This window comes from Microcaecilia unicolor, chromosome 1, assembly GCF_901765095.1.
Source record: "Microcaecilia unicolor chromosome 1, aMicUni1.1, whole genome shotgun sequence".
Lineage (NCBI taxonomy): Eukaryota > Metazoa > Chordata > Amphibia > Gymnophiona > Siphonopidae > Microcaecilia > Microcaecilia unicolor.
In genome coordinates this window covers 187,118,779-187,137,774 of record NC_044031.1, presented here as the reverse complement: position 1 = coordinate 187,137,774, position 18,996 = coordinate 187,118,779, and the positions used below count along the sequence as shown (strand labels likewise).

Genomic DNA, 18,996 nt, shown 5'->3' with positions numbered 1-18,996 from the left:
CTTGACTCCTTCTACTATGTCTAAACCAACTACTGAGGGGGCTAACAATCTACAGTATTTTAAGGAAAACATTATAAACCTCAGATACCAAATTCACTCTCAACTACAAAGGTTCCATTATGATATTGGACTGACTTTGTCTCTAAGTGACTAAGAATTTCCTCCTTTCAGTTAGCAGATATTCATCAAACAGATTCTCCTCATTGTGAAATGGACGCCATGCGGGAGAAGTGGGAGTCTCATCGGAGATTAGATTAGCAGCCAAATATTTTGGACTCCTGATGATGCAGCAGTGAAACACGGATCTGTGTTGAGACCATGAGTATCAGTTTGAATGAATGGGAGTATATGTCAATTAAAAAAGTATTTTGTATCAGGTTTTCAGGATATCCACAATGAATATGCAGGAGATAGATTTGCAAGCACTGCCTCCATGGTATGCAAATCTATCTCCTGCATATTCATTATGGATATCCAGAAAACCTGACCTGCCTGCGGCTCTCGAGGACTGGAGTTGCCTACCCCTGATCTAGTCTATGAGGGAAACAGTTTTGGAGATTTGGACCCTTAAAATTGAACATTGAGAGGATCATCTTTTAGTAAGAAGAGTTATATAACATCTTGGAAGAAGAATCATTTTTGCACATTTTCAGTGCAGTTTATTGGGGGGGGGGGGCTTTTATTAAGGCATGCAGACGTCTATGCGCATCCAACATGCGCTAAATTGGAACTACCACCCGATTACTACATGGCCCGGGTGGTAATTCCATTTTTGACGTGCACCCAAAACACGCAGTAGAAAATATTTTCTACCGTGTGTTGCTTAACCGGTGGTAATTGGCAGTTTACGTACACTGTCCAATTAACGCCTGGTTAGCACATGAGACCTTACCACTAAGTCAATGGGTGGCGGTAAGGTCTCAGGTCAAAAATGGATGCATGCTGGTTTTAATTTTGCCGCATGTCCATTTTTGGCCACAAAAAATGCCTTTTTTCAAGGCGCACTGAAAATTGACCTTCGCATGTCCAAAACTGCCTACACCAGTGCAGGCCACTTTTCAGTGTGTCTTAGTAAAAAGGTCCCTGGGTGCATTTGATTGAATATACACTTTGAGTGAAATTTGAACAGCACACTGAACTTTTCCTGATGATCGCACAATCAAGGGTTTAAAATTATTTTGATGGAACAGTCCTACTTGATAGGACTTGTAACTAAGGACTCCAAATCCCTTCTTCTGGTGAATGTTATTTCAAATGTTATTGTGTATCAACAATAGGTTTATGAGTATAATTGTGTGTATGAATGAATGTGAGATTTTAAGAAGAGAATTTTGATGTAATTGGAGATTTTCTAAGATTATCTTAATAAAGGATATTTATATTGAGTTTCTAAGATATTACAAAGGGTTATATTATTGCAACATATAATTAGTGTATTTATATCTTTCCCAGTAGCAATATTTATATTTTAGCCCATGTAATTAACTTGTTTTGTGCTTATAAATTGGGATGACACATTAATTATTGTTAAAAGTGCTTTGAGGAGGTCAAAAACTGGATCAGCTGAAATTACATGAAATTAAATATAGAAAAAAATTAAGATTTTCTGGATGGACCCTCTATCTAAGAAGACTCCTTCAAGTGATAGACTTACTATATGTGGTAACACTTTTTTTCTTTGAATCATCATTGATGGAACTAGAGGTTACCCTAGACCCCATACTTACTATAGAGACTCATATAAATCCTTTAGTAAACCAAAAAAAAAAATTTTTTTCTTTAACCCTTTAGTGTCCAGTGTTCCCGTAATAAGCCATATGGGAACAGATTGATGGGAACATTGGACACTAAAGGGTTTTAAAATAAGACAACTTTAACGCCCCCTTTCCCATCTATATTCTATGTTATGATGTAAGCGTGACTCCCACCCATATGCCACCCAGACTCCACCTATGTATAAAACAGGCACTATGTAACTTATGTTCATATTTACAGAACGTGTGTATGTCTAGAGTGGAGGAGTGGCCTAGTGGTTAGTGCAGCGGGCTTTGATCCTGGCAACCTACGTTCAACTCCCACTGTAGCTCCTTGTGATATTGGGCAAGTCACTTAACCCTCCATTGCCCCAGGTACCAAAACTTAAGACTGTGAGTCCTCTAGGGAAAAAGAAAGTACCTGCATATAATGTGTACAGTGCTGCGTACATCTAGTAGCACTATAGAAATGATTAGTATTGGTATTAGGCTAGTTCAATAAAAAGGTATCATCTAATTTTCCATTTTCAAGTGCCTGAACTGAGCATATGCGGGAGGGCCGGCATCAGCGGCTGAAGAACACTGCCAACTGCTGCACTGCTCAAACAGCACTGTAGGGGGCTCATGCAGTGGGCCTTTTCAACTAGTGGGGCTTGGGCAGCTCCACCAGTGATTCAACCATGCCACAATTTTGGAGTAGGCTTAAGCTCAAAGTGGGGAGGCCGAGTCCCCCTTGTGGTTATGTGCCTGGGGGGAATATATGCTGGACAGGGGGTGTAATAGAGTGAATGAAACACTCCCTCTTACCCATCCTTACTGTCACTGGTGTAAATAAAATATTTTCTGGAATGGCCATGGGATTGAGTTCTGCCAGGGGGCAGAGCCATGAGGTAGAGTAGGCGGAGTCAAGGCAGAGTGAGATGGAGCTAGGAGAGTATACTGAAATCTCCTTCTTAAAAATCGGGACCCCCTTGGCAGCTCTGCTCTCCAGCAAAGGCCTCCTTCCTTTCTCAGCCAAGTTTGTCTACTTGCTGTCATTTCCTGATTATTCCTACTATCTTTGTTCCGATGGGTCAGCAGGGTATGGCCTTTCTCTCCAATCAAGGACTGCCCTTGGTGACCACCTCTGCTACCTGGTCTCAGGTTCTGTCCCTATTCCCTTTATCTCACCTTCCTTGGGCTTGTGGGTGTTTTTCTTGACCTCTCTGTTCCCACGAGAGCAGTCTCCATCTTGTCTCTGGATGCACATGTTCCTGTTCCCCTGCAGAGAACTTGTCTTTTTACCTTGTTCATTGTTTCTCTCACAATATTGCACAACTCAGCACCTCATCTCTGAACCACCTTCATCTACCTGACCACTCTCTCACCTCTACCATAAAGCTTCTTTTCTTCAAAATTCCACCTCCACCCACCGATACAGCTCTCAGAATTAGGAAGTCTCTTGCATTGGGGCAGTAACTTCTGAGAATCTACAAACTGTGAGTAAATTACATTTATTCAATAAAAGTAAATTTCAGAAAAAGATAAGAGACTTCTGGTGTTTGCTGCCATGCCAAGGTTATACTCTCTGATTATTTTAGCACATGTCTGCTTTAAAAAGAAATTATGCTTTAAGAGACCAGAACAAGCACTTCTGAAACATTAAAAAAAGTACTATTTACTGGTCTCTTTAGTTTATATGTCTACACAACCAGTGGACAATTACAATTTACAACTTGAAAAAAACAACAGCTAATTAAATCAATTTGTGTGGCTAAAGCTTGTAACATAGGGGTAGTAAATGCAAAGGATTTGCTTTTTTGGTTTGTTTTTATCTTCTGCAACCACAGCTTCATTCTGCCTCAAGCGTTCCAATAAAAGTGATCTCTATGTCTTCATATGGTAGGATGACACTGCTAGGATTGCTCATGGCCTGTCTCTTTTTGAGATTTTGCACTGTACATAGAGTGCTTTATTGATCATCTTCTTCCTGAAGAATGTCATCATTAAGGGGCCCTTTTCTAAGCTGCGTAAGTATCTACGTGCGCCCAATGTGTGCCAATTTGGAGTTACCACCCTTTTACCCTGTGGCTCTTACGGTAATTTAATTTTTGGTGCGCATCTGACGCTTGAAGGTCATTACCGCATGAGACTTTACCACTAGGTCAATGGCTGGCGGTAAGGTCTCAGACCCAAAATGGACGTGTGCCAATTTTAATTTTGCCGCACATCCATTTTCGGCAAAAATTTTTAAAAGGCGTTTTTTGCAGGCGTGCTGAAAAGTGGATCTGCGCGCGCCCATAACATGCGCCTACACTACCGCAGGTCATTTTTCAGCGCACCATAGTAAAATGATCCGTAAGAGAAGGACTCATGTCTTCATTAGATTAATTTTCTTTACTTGCTGCTTGTTTGTAATGTCCAGAGTGGACATTCTTTTTGTTTTGTGATGGAAGTGTTTTTGGAGGCCTCCCTCATTTTTTCTGTGATGTGGATTGTGATGACTCATCCACAAGACATTCACATGCCTCCAACCTCTGCTGTGCTTTTCTAGGCATTTTAGGTTGCCTGCCTGTTCATTTTTGCGCCAGGTTTTCACTGGCCTGTTCTTCCTCCATTTCTTCCTCTTCATCTGCTGCTAATTGCTGAGCTTTTTTTTTCTGCCTCTATTAGCAGGTTTTACAGCTGTGTCTTCCTTTGGTGTAGTTACTTTAGCTGCTTTGGAAGACCGCCCCCTCCTGCTCAGTTCATCCTCATTTTCTAATAAATCTTCTTTCAGCCTCTTCTCCTCTGGCCAGGCCTCATCTGACTCCAAAGCAACTGCATGGGTGTTCATAGGAGCCAGCTCTGTGGATGCCAGTGGGTGCTGAGCACCTCCAATATTGAACAAGTTCCTTCAATGTGTCCAAGAAGGCATGATTTGTATTGTGTTTAGCACTTCCAATTTATTTTCCAATGTAGGCATCTATCCAATGTTGGCATCTGTTTGGATAAATGAATATATTTGCTTTAGATAAAACGTAAGGCCCAGTAGTAACTTGTAACTCATAAGAAGCAGGAAATAGATACAATACAAGGGCAGGATTGAAGTATAGCCAATATTGCTTCATTAACTAAAAGCATGTAAGGTTATAAAACATAATCAAAAGTGCATTGCATTTGCCACTTCCAACGCATAAGACAATAAATTTGAGCTTAATCTGTCAGATGAGAAGGTTAAACTACAGCATATATCCTTCAGGGCCTCATTTTTTGGCTTGGAATTCATAATTTTGATTATAGTAATGGCAACACATTCATGCTCTTTGTTTGAAGAATGATTTTGCAGAGTGTTGTGGTCTCCTACAGAGTGCTGCCAGGAAAGTTTTTCTCCCTTGTGACCTGACAGAAAACAAGTTCTGAGCCTACTTGTTTTTGAATTCATTTAATTTTCTTTCTTTTACACCAACGAATATATAGTACTCAATATCAAAGGCCCCCCAGTTGCGTGTGATGGTTGGGAATAGATTCTACAGCAGTGGCATTACTAGGGGGGCTGACACCCAGGGCGGATTGCCGATGCGCCCCGCCCCCCCGGATGTAGTGCGACCCCCCCCCCTCGGCGAAAGGACACCCCCCCACGAAAAAAAACCCTGCCCGGGTGCACGCCGCTGGGGGGGGGTGCCGCGCATGCCTGTCCGTCGTTCGTCCCATGCTCCCTCTGCCCCGGAACAGGAAGTAACCTGTTCCGGGGCAGAGGGAGCATGGAACGAACGATGAACAGGCTCACACGCCCCCCCCCCCCCCAGTGGCGTGCACCCCCTAGGAACGCCACTGTTCTACAGCAAGTTAGAAAACTATATTGCGCTTCTCTCTTGTTCTGCAATGATCCTGTTTCATATCTGCATGAATTTGCATATAAATATATATACGCATGCAAAACAAACCGCATTTAGTGAAATAAAAAAATTGGTTTTCAAATCTATGCAACTGAGTATTTTGTAAGAATTTTTTTTCCTTTCCTTGCTTCAGTTTTTTCACCCTTTCTTGTTTTCTTTTACTCTTTATTTTATTTGGACACACTCTGGTCAACATTCAAAATGATTTAACCAGCCAGAAAGGGCTGCTGACTGATTAAATTGCTTGTTCAGGGCTATCTGCTAATTTTCAGCAGCACTTAACCGGTTACCACTGCTGAAAATTAGTGGTTAATGCCTAGGTGAAAACCAGCTTTTTGGGGGGCATTCCGAGATTTCAGAGTCAGCAGCTGGCCAGTTAAATGCCGATATTCAGCACTTAACTGGCTAGAGTAACCGCATAAATGGGACCGCATAAAACACAGTCCTATCTTTATGTGGTAACCCATAATCACTTAAATTCTGAATATTGACTTAACAGACAACGCATTAGTCGGCGCCCTATAAACTGGATATTCAGTGCGGAAGCCTGGACATGGCCCAGCATTGAATATCCGGGAATAATGCCAGCAACGGTCAGCAAAATGTTCACTGCCACCTGCTGAATATTGACCCCCATATTTATGCACAAAACAGCTTGTCACTGGTTATACTGGTGTTCACAGCCAGAGGGAGCTCAAGAGAAATGTAAAAGCTGAATAAGACTCTTAAACATCAAATTCTAACATTACACATTTAAAAGTGAAGAGCTATTCTTTGAACAGATGTTTCTTCTAAAATTGCAGCCTCCTACAGTAAGTAATTATAGCATTCATTTTACAGTAACATTTTCAAAAAGAGGTGTGGTCGGTAGACATTCTTCAACAACAAAACAAATGCTCCTAAAGCAAGGAAGGAGAATCTGCAAAATACTTACCAGCACAGTGTCTGGTCCTGTCCTCTGCTATCGCTGCCTCGTCTTCAGAACCACATGTTCTATGGCTCAAAATAGAATGAAAACTGGTGCATGAAGAAAGGTTACTAATAAATTCAAGTCGATCAATAATGCAACTCTTGGTGTTTACCTGTCATCCTTTCAGCTGAGGTATTCAACCAACAGAATCTGATTAATGGGCCAAGAGCCAGTAGCTCTGTGATTAATAAAGAAATTTGTGAGTCAAGTAACTTGTATGGGAGATGGTTTTCACAGGCACTGCATTTCGTAGAAAGAAATGCCATAAAGGATTTCTCATTGGCCACAGTACAGACACAAACACACAGACCTATAAACCTTTCACATTAGATACCTTTTATTTATTGAGTTATTGTACAGCTTGACATAAAACTTACATTTTTGTTAACAGCATGACAATAGTAAAATGGCCATATAGATTCATAATACAATCAATGAGGTAGATTTGAAGATGGCAAATTGAATCCTAGTCATAAGACTAGCATGAAATGTTATCACAAATGTAAACATTTAACAACACTGTAAAACAATCATGTAACAGAAATATAGGAAAATGTCAGGAAAATACGAAAACTGCTATAATGCCAGCCTGGAAAATATTCATTTAACATTGATATGATACTTGTAATGTCATCATAATACAAATAAAATAACTTGGGCCCCTTTTACAAAGCAGCGGTAAACCCAATGCGGGTGTACTGCCCGCTAAAAAGGAAGTACTACCAGGCTTAGCAAAACATCCAAAATCAGACTTCGACATTTTATTGAAAATGCCCCTCTCTCAGGCTTATTTTCAAAAGAGAAGGGTGCCCATCTTTTGACACAAATCGGGAGATGGGCGTCCTTCTCCCAGGGTCGCCCAAATCAGCATAATCTAAAGCCGATTTTGGGCATCCTCAACTGCTTTCCGTCGCGGGGATGACCAAGGTTCACGGGGGCGTCAGAGGCATAGCGAAGGCGGGACTAGGGCGTGCCTAACACATGGGCATCCACAACCGATAATGGAAAAAAGAAGGGCGTCCCTGATGAACACTTAGACGACTTTACCTGGTCCTTTTTTTCTTACAACCAAGCCATAAAAAGGTGCCTAAATGACCAGATGACCACCAGAGGGAATCGGAGATGACCTCCCCTTACTCCCCCAGTGGTCACTAACCCCCTCCCACTCTCGAAAAAATTTTTTAAAATATTTTTTTTCCAGCCTCTAATATCATACCTAGCTCCATGACAGCAGTATGCAGGTCCCTGGAGCAGTTTTAGTGGGTGCAGTGCACTTCAGGCAGGCGGATCCAGGCCCATACCCCCCCCCCCTCTACCTGTTACACTTGCGGTGGTAAATATGAGCCCTTCAAAACCCACCACAAACCCACTGTACCCACATGTAGGTGCCCCTCTTTACCCATAAGGGCTATGGTAGTGGTGTACAGTTGTGGGGACTGGGTTTGGTGGGGGTTTGGGGGCTCAGCACACAAGGTAAGGGAGCTATGCACCTGGGAACAATTTGTGAAGTCCACTGCAGTGCCCCCTCGGGTGCCCAGTTGGTGTCTGGCACGTCAGGGGGACCAGTGCACTACGAATGCTGGCTCCTCCCACAATCAAAGGGCTTGGATTTGGTAGTTTCTGAGATGGGTGTCCTCGGTTTCCATTATCACCGAAAATTGGGGACGACCATCTCTAAGGTCGACCTAAATTTTTTGATTTGGGCATCCCCGAACGTATTATCGAAAAAAAAGATGGACGCCCATCTTGTTTCAATAATACGGGTTTCCACGTCCCTTCGCTGGGACGTCCTGCGAGGACGGCCTCAGGAATACATGGGCGCCCCTTTCGAATATGCCCCTCTCTGCCTTCTAAATTATAGTTGCATTTTGCCTAAATAAGCTTGTGTGGTTCTGTTCCTTATGGTCTTAAAAATAAAGCTTTGAAATCCACGCTTTGGTTCTTTATTAATTTGAAGAATTATAATAGTTGTACTGAGAGAACACTGTCACAATATTATCATAGTTCCTTCTGAGTATATGAAAACTAATGTAGAAAAACAAACTACGGTGCACTTCAGATGAGATGTATGAATTATATCTGGGCAAATCCATTTTGTGGTGTTGAGCTCAAACATCCCAACTGATGGTGGGTGGGAGGAGGGAAAAAGTCAGACAGAGAAAGGGAGACAGAAAGAATCAGCGAGAGAGGCAGAGAGGTATAGAATGAACAAATAGGATCAAGAAACCTATCAATTCCTTTTCCCTCCCCCTTCCCTTATTGTGAACTATTTGCAGCCATCCAGAACCCCTGGCTTGTCAGGGCTCAGACACTTCTTCAAGTTCTTCACACTCCAGTGCAGTCAACATGCCCTGTTATGTCACAGGATTTTGTGTGATCGGCTTTTCATTTTAAGAACAGAAAGAATCCTGTACCAACCAGACAAAATAATTGCTTCAGTTCGCATTTCTACCAATTCAACTTTCTGGTTACTAAAGCAGAGTCAGCCATATGCTTTCTGCAAGAAATTATGCACGCTCTAAAATATTCAAAGTGTTGCTTTTAAATCGTGTAATTAAGCTTATTTGTTTCACTCTCTGAGATCTGTGGATTGTTTACTATCTGTAATACACTTACTTGTCAAGTTTTCTCAAAGCATATTTTAATTTTATTTTACAAAGTCAATTATTCCTGCCTATTCATGCAAGCATTTTGTGGTATTTTCTAGTGCTATGTCCTTGGAGCACATCTGGCTCGCCTAGAACATTAATGATTATCAATTGTAACAAGTTGGCACCATCTTGTGGCCATATGAAAAACTACATAGATGAAACAGAAAGAGATAAGGGCCAAATGGCCTTTCCAGTCTGCCCATGTGCACCATCCACTATGTCCTCATTGTTCAAATAATGTGGAGGCCAAAAAAATCATAATTGCACAGAATATGCATACATGAACTCATTAACATTTTGGATTTTTTTAAGAGGCATGATTCCATATCATTTCAACGTGCAATTAGTACATAAGTAAAGTATTGTCATACTGGCACAAACCAAAGGTCCATCAAGCCCAGCAGGGGCATATCCAGACAACAGATTTTGGGTGGGCCTAGGCAAGAAGTGGGTGGGCAACAAATGTTCTCCCCCACCACTACCAAAAGACATCTCAGCTGGCAGGAAAATGCATCTTTCCACATTGGCAGTCTGCAGCAGGCATGCGCTGAAAACTGAACATGCGCAGGTGCCAGTATCGTGGAGAGCAGTGGCGTAGCCAGACTGCCAATTTTGGATGGGCCTGTACCCAAAGTGGGTGGGCACAAAATTTTCTCTCTATCCCCCTCCCCCAGCAAAATTTAGTCACGCTAATCAGATGCATTTGTCACACAGGGTAAAGTGCTGCTTTTCAGTGCATCAGATTTCAGAAAATTTATTTAATAGCCTAACACCCTTTTCAGTGAGCTTTCAGAGGCCAAAACCTCCTGCCTCAGGTCAGTATAATGCTGTTACGGTATCCTCTCCTGACCTAAGGAAGGAAGTATTGGTCTCTGAAACTTTATTAACACAGGTACCATATTACTTTATCCTAAATTAAAAATAAAATTATTTTCTTTACCGTTCTTGTATGGCCATTTACTTTTTCTCATTGTGTCGCTCCCAGTCTCTAGATTCTGCTTTCCTTCGTTTTCGCTTAACTCTTCTGCCATGGTTTCCTGGCCATTTCTCATTTTTCTCTCCTTTTTCTTTGCTTTCTTCAATATTTTTCTGCCTCTCTCTCTCTCTGTCCAGATTTAATTCATTCTTACTATCCATTCTTTAATTTCCTTCATCTACTTATGGCTTTTCATCTTTTTCTCACCCTTGTTCTCCCCATGCCCCTTCCTCTTATTCTCCAGTCTTTCACTACTCTCCTTTTCCATCTAGCAGCTCTCTTCTTTCTCTCCCCATCCTTCCAGTAGTCTCCCCTCTTTCTTTCTGCATCCTTCCGTCCAGTGTCACCTCTTTCTCCCTACCCTTCCATCCAACGTCTTCCCTCTCTCTCTCCCCATCCTTCCATCCATTTACCCTCTCTCCCGATCCTTCAATCTGTCTCTCTCTCCCTCTTTCTAACCAGTGTCTCTGTATCACTCTACCCTTTTCTGTTCAGTGTCCCTTCTCTCTCCACATCCTTCCAGTCTCTCCCCTTTCTCTCTGCATCCTTCCAGTCTCTCCCCATCCTTCCATCCAGAGTCTCTCTCCCCATCCATCCCTTTTTCCCTCTTTCTCTCCCCATCCTTCCATCTGTTTTCCCTCTTTCTCCCCATCCTTCCATCTGTTTTCCCTCTTTCTCCCCATCCTTCCATGTTTCCCTCTTTCTCCCAATCCTTCCATGTTTCCCTCATTTCTCTGCCATCCTTCCATCTGTTTTCCCTCTTTTTCTCCCCATCCTTCCATGTTTTCCCTCTTTCTCCCCATCCTTCCATGTTTTCCCTCATTCTCTGCCATCCTTCCATCTGTTTTCCCTCTTTTTCTCCCATCCTTCCATCTGTTTCCCTCTTTTTCTCCCCATCCTTCCATGTTTTATCTCTTTTCTCTTTTCCTCGACGAGCCCCGCCCTGCATGCCAGCACCAGCCCCAGCTCCCATTGCCGGCCACTGCTGCTTTTCCTGTTGAGCAGCAGGGCCGGCGCTACAAAAAGAAGAAGCGCTAACGGCGCTAAGGACGAAAAATGTTTTAAAAAAAAGTGCGGCACCGGCAGGCACTGTCTAGGCAGCCTTGAGGCATTGGCTGCTGGCTCACAGGCTCCTCCCGTCTCCTACGTCACTGCCCCTGGAGCGACGCAGGGGCAGTAACGTAAGAGACGGGAGGAGCCTGCGAGCCAGCAGCCAATGCCTCAAGGCTGCCTAGACAGTGCCTGCTGGTGCCGCGCTTTTTTTTTAAACATTTTTCATCCTTAGCGCCGTTAGCGCTTCTTCTTTTTGTAGCACCGGCCCTGCTGCTCAACAGGAAAAGCAGCAGTGGCCGGCAATGGGAGCTGGGGCTGGCGCTGGGCGGGCCTGGGCTGAAATTGGGTGGGCCTGGGCCCAGCCAGGCCCACCCGTAGCTACGCCCTGGTGGAGAGTAGGGTTTTCATTACCATCAGGGGGAAGTCTTCAGCTGGTAGAGCTTGGGATTTCCACCAGCTACCGCTAAAAGTGTGCTGCTGTTGGGTGTGCCTGAGCCCTAAGTGGATGGGCCCTGGCCCACCTGTGGCTACAACACTGAAGCCCAGCATCCTGTTTCCAACAGTGGCCAAACCAGGTCACAAATACCTGACAAGATCCCAAAAAAGAACAAACATTTTATGCTGCTTATCCCAGAAATAGTGGATTTTCCCCAAGTCCAATTTAATAATGGTCTATGGACTTTTCATTTAGGAAGCCGTCCAGACCCTTTTTAAACCCCGCTAAGCTAACCGCCTTTACCACATTCTCTGGCAACGAATTCCAGAGTTTAATTACACATTGAGTGAAGAAAAAATTTCCCTAATTTGTTTTAAATTTACTACTTTGTAGCTTCATCGCATGCCCCCTAGTCCTAGTATTTTTGGAAAGCGTAAACAGACGCGTCACTTCTACCCATTCCACTACACTCATTATTTTTATAAACCTCTATCATATCTCCCCTCAGCCTTGTTTTCTCCAAGCTGGAGCCCCAGCTGCTTTAGCCTTTCCTCATAGGGAAGTAATCCCATCCTCTTTATCATTTTCGTCGCACCTTTTCTAATTCCACTATATCTTTTTTGAGATGCGGCGACCAGAATTGAACATAATATTTGAGGTGCTGTCGCACCATGGAGTGATACAAAGGCATTATAATGTCCTCATTTTTGTTTTCCACTCCTTTCCGAATAATACCTAACATTCTATTTGCTTTCTTAGCCGTCGCAGCACACTGAGCAGAAGGTTTCAATGTATTTAAGGTGACAAGCTCTGGAACGTGAAAGATTTATATTTTGTAATCCTGGTATTAATTCCTTAAGGTGTCTAGATATGACTGACAAGTCACTAAAACACAGTGACCCATGCAATTGTTAACACAGGCTATAGTGTGTGTTAATTAACTCAGCCCCATTCATTTGTATGGAGTCGATTCACTAACCTACATATGTTAACCCATGTTAACAATAGGGTTACTGCATTCTAATGAATCAGGTCAGAAATTAAACACTTTTAAATGTTGAACAATGTTTTCTTTTTTTTTTAAAGTGGAAATGGGGATGTAGCCGGAAGGTGTGGATGACATGAGGAAGGATCTGGCAAAGCTTGAAGAATGGTCCGATGATTGGCAACTAAGATTTTATGCTAAGACATGCAGGGTCATGCACTTGGGTTACAAGAATCCAGGGGAGCGGTACAATATAGGGGGTGAACTGTTTCAGTGTACGAAAGAAGAGCAGGATTTGGGGTGAAAGCCAGAAGGATGCTTGGCTGCATATGGAGAGGGATGACCAGCAGGAAACAAAGAGGTGATAGGGCCCTTGTATAAGTCTCTGGCGAGGCCCCATTTAGAGTACTGTGTGCAATTCTGGAGGACCGCACCTACAGAAAGATATAAACAGAATGGAGTCGGTCCAGAGGGCAGCTACAAAATTGGTAAGCACTGTCAATCATAAAACATATAGGGACAGGCTTAGGAACCTCAACAAGTATACGCTGGAAGAGACGATGGAGAGAGGGGATATGACCGAGACGTTTAACTACCTTAGTGGCATTAATGTGCAGGAAGTGAGCCTTTTTCAAATGAAGGAAAACTCAGGTATGAGGGGGCATACGATGAAGTTAAGAGGAAATAGGCTTAGGAGGAATCTAAGAAAATAATCTTTCATGGAAAGGGTGGTGGATGCATGGAATGGCCTCCCAGTGGAGGTCATGGAGATGAGGACTGTGTCATAATTTAAGAAAGCATGGGACAGGCATGTGGGATCCCTTAGGAAAGGAAGAGTTAGTGGTTACTGAGGATGGGCAGACTGGATGGGCCACTTGGCCTTTATCTGCCGTCATATTTCTATGTTCTGTCTTAATAATGGGATGAGCAACCGAAATGGCACTCAGATTTTAGTGCACATACTAAAATTGACATTTGCAGTCAATGTTGAATATATATAATCCCCTGGATTCTGTATAGATCACCAAAATTGGGTGCTGGAATTTGCTGTGGATCAGAGATCTGTTCACCTCTTAATAAGGAAATGGGGCTTAGGATCCAAGATGGCCACATAGTGAGTCACTGCTTCAGACATGCCCACACTCTCTCCAAACGCTGTGAAGGAGCTCCAAAGTCCCTGCGATATGGGGAAAAGGCGAGGCAAAGTGCGGGATATTCCCTCTACCCCAAGACCTACATCTTGCAGCAACCAACATTGGAGCAATTTGGGATGATGACTGGTCCCAGACATGCCTCCTCCCCTGCTATTGGTGCTGACTCTCCTGAGTTGGCCAGCAGTGAAGACGGAGTTTCTCTGAGCCCCATCCAGCATGCGGCTCCCCCACAGCCAAGAGGAGAAGAAGCGGAGGCAGGTCCTGCAACTCGGACTCCAGATGGGGATACAACGTGCAGGCAGGGAACTTGCCCAAGCCGACAGAAACGCTGAGGACTGGCTCAGTGGAAGAACGAATCGTCTCACAAACTATACCTCCACAGATTGTGAGTACGCTGAACCAGATTCTAACTCTCCCCCTCCTGCTTCTCCTTTGGGGTCCTTGGTTAAACCTGCCGTAGTGACAATGGAGTCACTCTGGGATTTGACTTTTACATTGCATTCCTCCTTGCAACATATAACAGTTTAAAATACTGCTGAAATTAAAATATTGTCTGAAGCAGTCCTTTTGCAGGCAGATAACTGCCCAACAAATCTCTGAGGTAAAACAATTAGGGAAAAAATTACAAACATTGGAAACTTTGGGACAAGTCTCAATTAGGGATAGAAAATTTACCTTATATCGTTTAGAATATCTGGAGAATCAATCTAGAAATCTTAATTTGAGACTAATTTTCCTAGATGCCCCTTAATATCACCAATGATATGGTTAAGAAATATTTGGTTGAAATATTAGGGATGCCAAGTGACTCACTGCCTCCTATAGTTCGGGCACAATATCTACAAAGTAACACAAAATTGGATGGTGTAACTTTTCAACCACAAATAGGAAACGGTATGATTCTAACATCATTCTTAGAATCTTCATTGGAAATTATCACTCAGAGAACTACAGTGCAATCCGCTTAAGTGCAAGGGTCTGGGACCAAAGAAATACATGCAGTTAACCAGAGCATGCACATAACCGTTGTGACACAAAGAAGCTTGACATCTGATAAACATATGTACAGTACTTATTATTATAATTACAGTCCACAGTCTCCGTTAACTGACGTTTGGCTTACTTGAAGTAATCAGTCATAGTCCTCTGTACACTCTGTGTCTGTGAGTTCCATAGACTACGTCTGCCAGACGGTAAAAACTGTCATAGCACTGACATCCAGTGGCCTCCAGATAGGCCCACATGGTGTTGAGACTCTCCAGCGCTCTTGCAAAAGTGACAGGTTGTTGAATTTCATCAGCATGTGCCTCGCTGCTCATTCATCATCTGATTCATCATCAGCCGTTGCCTGCGTGTAGGTGCATATCTGGACATTAGTGCTGTTGTCATCTGTTTGTAGATTGTAATCAACAGCTACGTAGTAATGAAACTCCTCTTCAGTAACACCGGCCAGGATGTCAATAGCCTGTTCATCTGACGCGTTTGCAACAGCTGCATCTGTTTCGTCCCTCTCCACATCCCTAAGAAAGCTTGCCCGCTTGTAGCAGTTCACAATGGTTGCCTATGTAACATCATTCCAGGCTTCTTTCTGCATATGTAGGGAATCCAACAGTGATAGATTACGAGCCAGTTCAACAGCACGTTTATCCTTGCCAGTCTGGTCATCATAATGCTCATCAGACGACGTAGCACAAGAGCCAATAATGTTGTTTGAAATTGGCTATTATGCCCTATCTATAGGTTGGATCAGAGAGGTAGTGTTTGGTGGCAGGAAGACCACCTTAACGTTAGACAGCCTGACATCATCACTGTGTGCAGCACAATTATCACAAAGCAAAAAAATATCACGCTTTTGTGCCCGCATTCTAGTGTCGTAACTTCTTTAGCCACTGCTTCCAAATTTCCCCCATCATCCATGAATTTGCATTAGCCTCGTATGACACAGGAAGTCGCTTAACATTCTTGAAGCAAGGGGGCTGTTTGCTCTTTCCAATGACGAGTGGCTCTAACTTCTCATTCCCATCCATATTGCAGCAAAGGAGGATCGTCAATCGGTCCTTCGATGTTTTACCTCCTGTAGTTTCGGCTTGTTTGAATGCAAGTGTTCCATCAGGAATCGCTCGCCAGTAGAGACCGTTTTCGTCAGTAGTGAAAATGTCACGAGGTGCAAACTCGTTCAAGATGGTAGGAAGAACTGAAACAACCCAATTTTCAGCACCAGTCATCAGCGTCTTGTTTTTCACCATACTGTTCTTGAATTTTATGTTGTTCCTCTCCTTCCGTTTTCCAACATCCAACAGTGGCTTTGAATTCAGTTAGTCCAAGACTTCCAGCTAGCTGATTAGCTTTTTCCATAAGCAATGGACCACTGACAGGAAACTGTCTGCTCCTGACTTTAGAAAACCACCGAAGAAAAGTATCCTCTACCTCCTCAGCTTTTCCTGCCCGTTTTCGTTTCCGTTGTGGATTTGTATTGTTTTGCCAGTCTTCCAGAAGCTGGTCTTTCTGCTTCAAGATACGTGAAATTAGACTGGGATTGACACCATATTCTTTAGCAATAGTTCTTGACTTTGTTTGTTTTCTATTCGTTCAGCCAGTGTTAAAGTCTTACAGTTGTGCGATGATGTCGACTCCAGTGTACACTCTTACAACTTTCTTTCACTTATTCTGCCTGTGGCAGTTAACCAATGAGATTTCAAATTTATCACCCCTTTGTCACATGCCAATCGGCTTCCATATTCCGTGCGTGCACTTATGCGGAGTCTTTCCTGCAGAGGAGCGGACTTAAACCATGCATATAAGCGAATCTTGCTCTTATCCCTATAGAAATTGATGGTGCCAAAAACGGGACAGAAGTACGGCATGCAGTTAAACAGAGCATGTGCTTATCCGACGTGCACTTACTACTACTACTACTACTTAACATTTCTAGAGTGCTACTAGGGTTACGCAGCGCTGTACAATTTAACAAAGAGAGACAGTCCCTGCTCAAAGAGCTTACAATCTAATAGACAAGTGAACGGTCGGTCCGATAGGGGCAGTCAATTGGGGCAGTCTGAATTCACTGAACGGTAAGGGTTAGGTGCCGAACGCAGCATTGAAGAGGTGGGCTTTAAGCAAAGACTTGAAGACGGGCAAGGAGGGGGCTTGGCGTAAGGGCTCAGGAAGGTTGTTCCAAGCATAGGGTGAGGCGAGGCAGAATGAGCAGAGTCTGGAGTTGGCGGTGGTGGAGAAGGGTACTGAGAGGAGGGATTTATCCTATGAACGAAGGTTACGGGCGGGAACGTAAGGGGAGATGAGGGTAGAAAGATAGTGAGGGGCAGCAGACTGAGTGCATTTGTAGGTAAGAAGGAGAAGCTTGAATTGAATGCGGTATCTGATCGGAAGTCAGTGAAGTGACCTGAGGAGAGGGGTGATATGAGTATATCGATTCTGGCGGAATATGAGACGTGCAGCAGAGTTCTGAACAGATTGAAGGGGGGATAGATGGCTAAGTGGGAGGCCGGTGAGGAATAAGTTGCAGTAGTCCAGGCGAGAGGTAATGAGAGCGTGGACGAGAGTTCGGGTGGTGTGTTCAGAGAGGAAAGGGAGTGCACTGTACTGTGGTGGTCTCTTTTGCCCTGGAGATGGACCGAGATGCTATCCTGAAACTTTCCTTTAGACATTTGTACTCCATGTTTTTAGGATCTAAAATAAGAATTTACCCTGTTTCTAGAGAAACTCAGAAAAGGCGCAGGGCTTATTTGGCCATGCGCCAGAAGGACTTTAGCTCTTGGGGCTAATTTTGTACTAAAATTTCTCTATATTTGTCGAATATTGTTTCAATCTAAGCAATTTCAATTCTTTGATCCTAAACAGTTAGAGGAAGTTTTGTTAGCAAAAGAGGATGTTAATGTAACTGTTAACTAACAGATAGCACACTGTATGATAGGCTTTTTGCTGGAGTTATTTCACCGCTCAGGAGCACTGGGCTGCAAAGCCACAGCCTCATGCTCCCAGGCCAACAGAGCAGACTCCTCAAGACTCAAGTGTCTACCACTAGGGGTCATAGTTCCATATAAGGAAACATGACCCTAGCGGTAGTTGTACGAGACTACCACTAAGGGTGCCATTTGTGGCAGGAGCAACTGGGCTTCACTCTTGCATAAAGACCCCCACCCAGAATACCAATGTTCAAAAGGTAACCATTTGAGGGAGCAAGGGCTACCTGTGGATTGGATTTATTAATTTGATATATCGCTTAATACAATTGCGTTAAAGTGGTGTACAATAAAATACTTCAAATACAAAAGTGCTATCATCATCATGCAATGAGAATAAAATTACAGTATTAAAATTAACAATAGATTCCATACCCTAACAGTAGCAAGTTTCAAAAATCCAAATTTTCAAAACCTTGAGAAAGCCAAGGTAGCTACTCATGCAGTGGGAGGAGAGGGAGGGGAGGCTTTAATCTTTTGGGGGTGGGTGGAACTGAGCTGGGGGGGGGGTCAGAAACTGAGGACTCTGTTCTGCCAGCCTGATGCTCCTGGGCAAGCTGGAATAACGCTGCTTCCAAGCTGGTTCATAAGCAGCATTATACCTTTAAAATGGCATTCAGCAACTTGAAGAAACCGTGATACCACAAGTTGGTGAATTCCGTGGGAAATCAAGGTGCAGTAAAAGGCTATAACTTCCCCCTAAATAACCCAATGAACCAACTGGAAAATTTTCAGCATTATCCTGACACTGTTGGAACAGGGCAGCAAGTAGCATTCTAATGGTTCCAGTTGTCATTTGTTTAAAATTGCAAATGAAAATGCTTTTCTTTGATAAATAACCAACTCCCAACTTTTTAATGTTACTCATTCCAAGGTGTAGCTAGATGTGAGAAAGAAAAACAAGCACAATCAATGTAAACCATGCTGAAACTGTTTAATTAAAATCCCGAAAAATAAAAGGAAAAGGAAAGATAAAGGAGAAGGGGAGGAAAGAATACATTGACATAGCATAAACTTTCAGTGCCAAAGCAGTGACATCAATTTACATTATTTAAACGTAGGAAAAATATTTTACACTCTGAAGGTGATATCAAAATTTGGATTGATTTGTCATTCAATATTCTGGATGACGAGATCTGAAAATTTCTGTATAAATTCTATAACTGCAATCCTGATTGAT

General features: G+C 43.1%; 1 protein-coding gene across 1 annotated transcript in view; it reads left to right on the top strand.

Annotated features, from left to right (window-relative positions):
• Window positions 1–13,766: 13,766 nt before the first annotated feature.
• The window catches only part of LOC115472349 (transmembrane channel-like protein 2), a 47,888-nt gene continuing 42,658 nt past the window's right edge, over window positions 13,767–18,996 (top strand). The window contains exon 1 of the mRNA XM_030206628.1: window positions 13,767–14,090. Within this exon, the coding sequence (XP_030062488.1) occupies window positions 13,767–14,090 (324 nt within the window). The remainder of the gene's footprint in view (window positions 14,091–18,996) is intronic.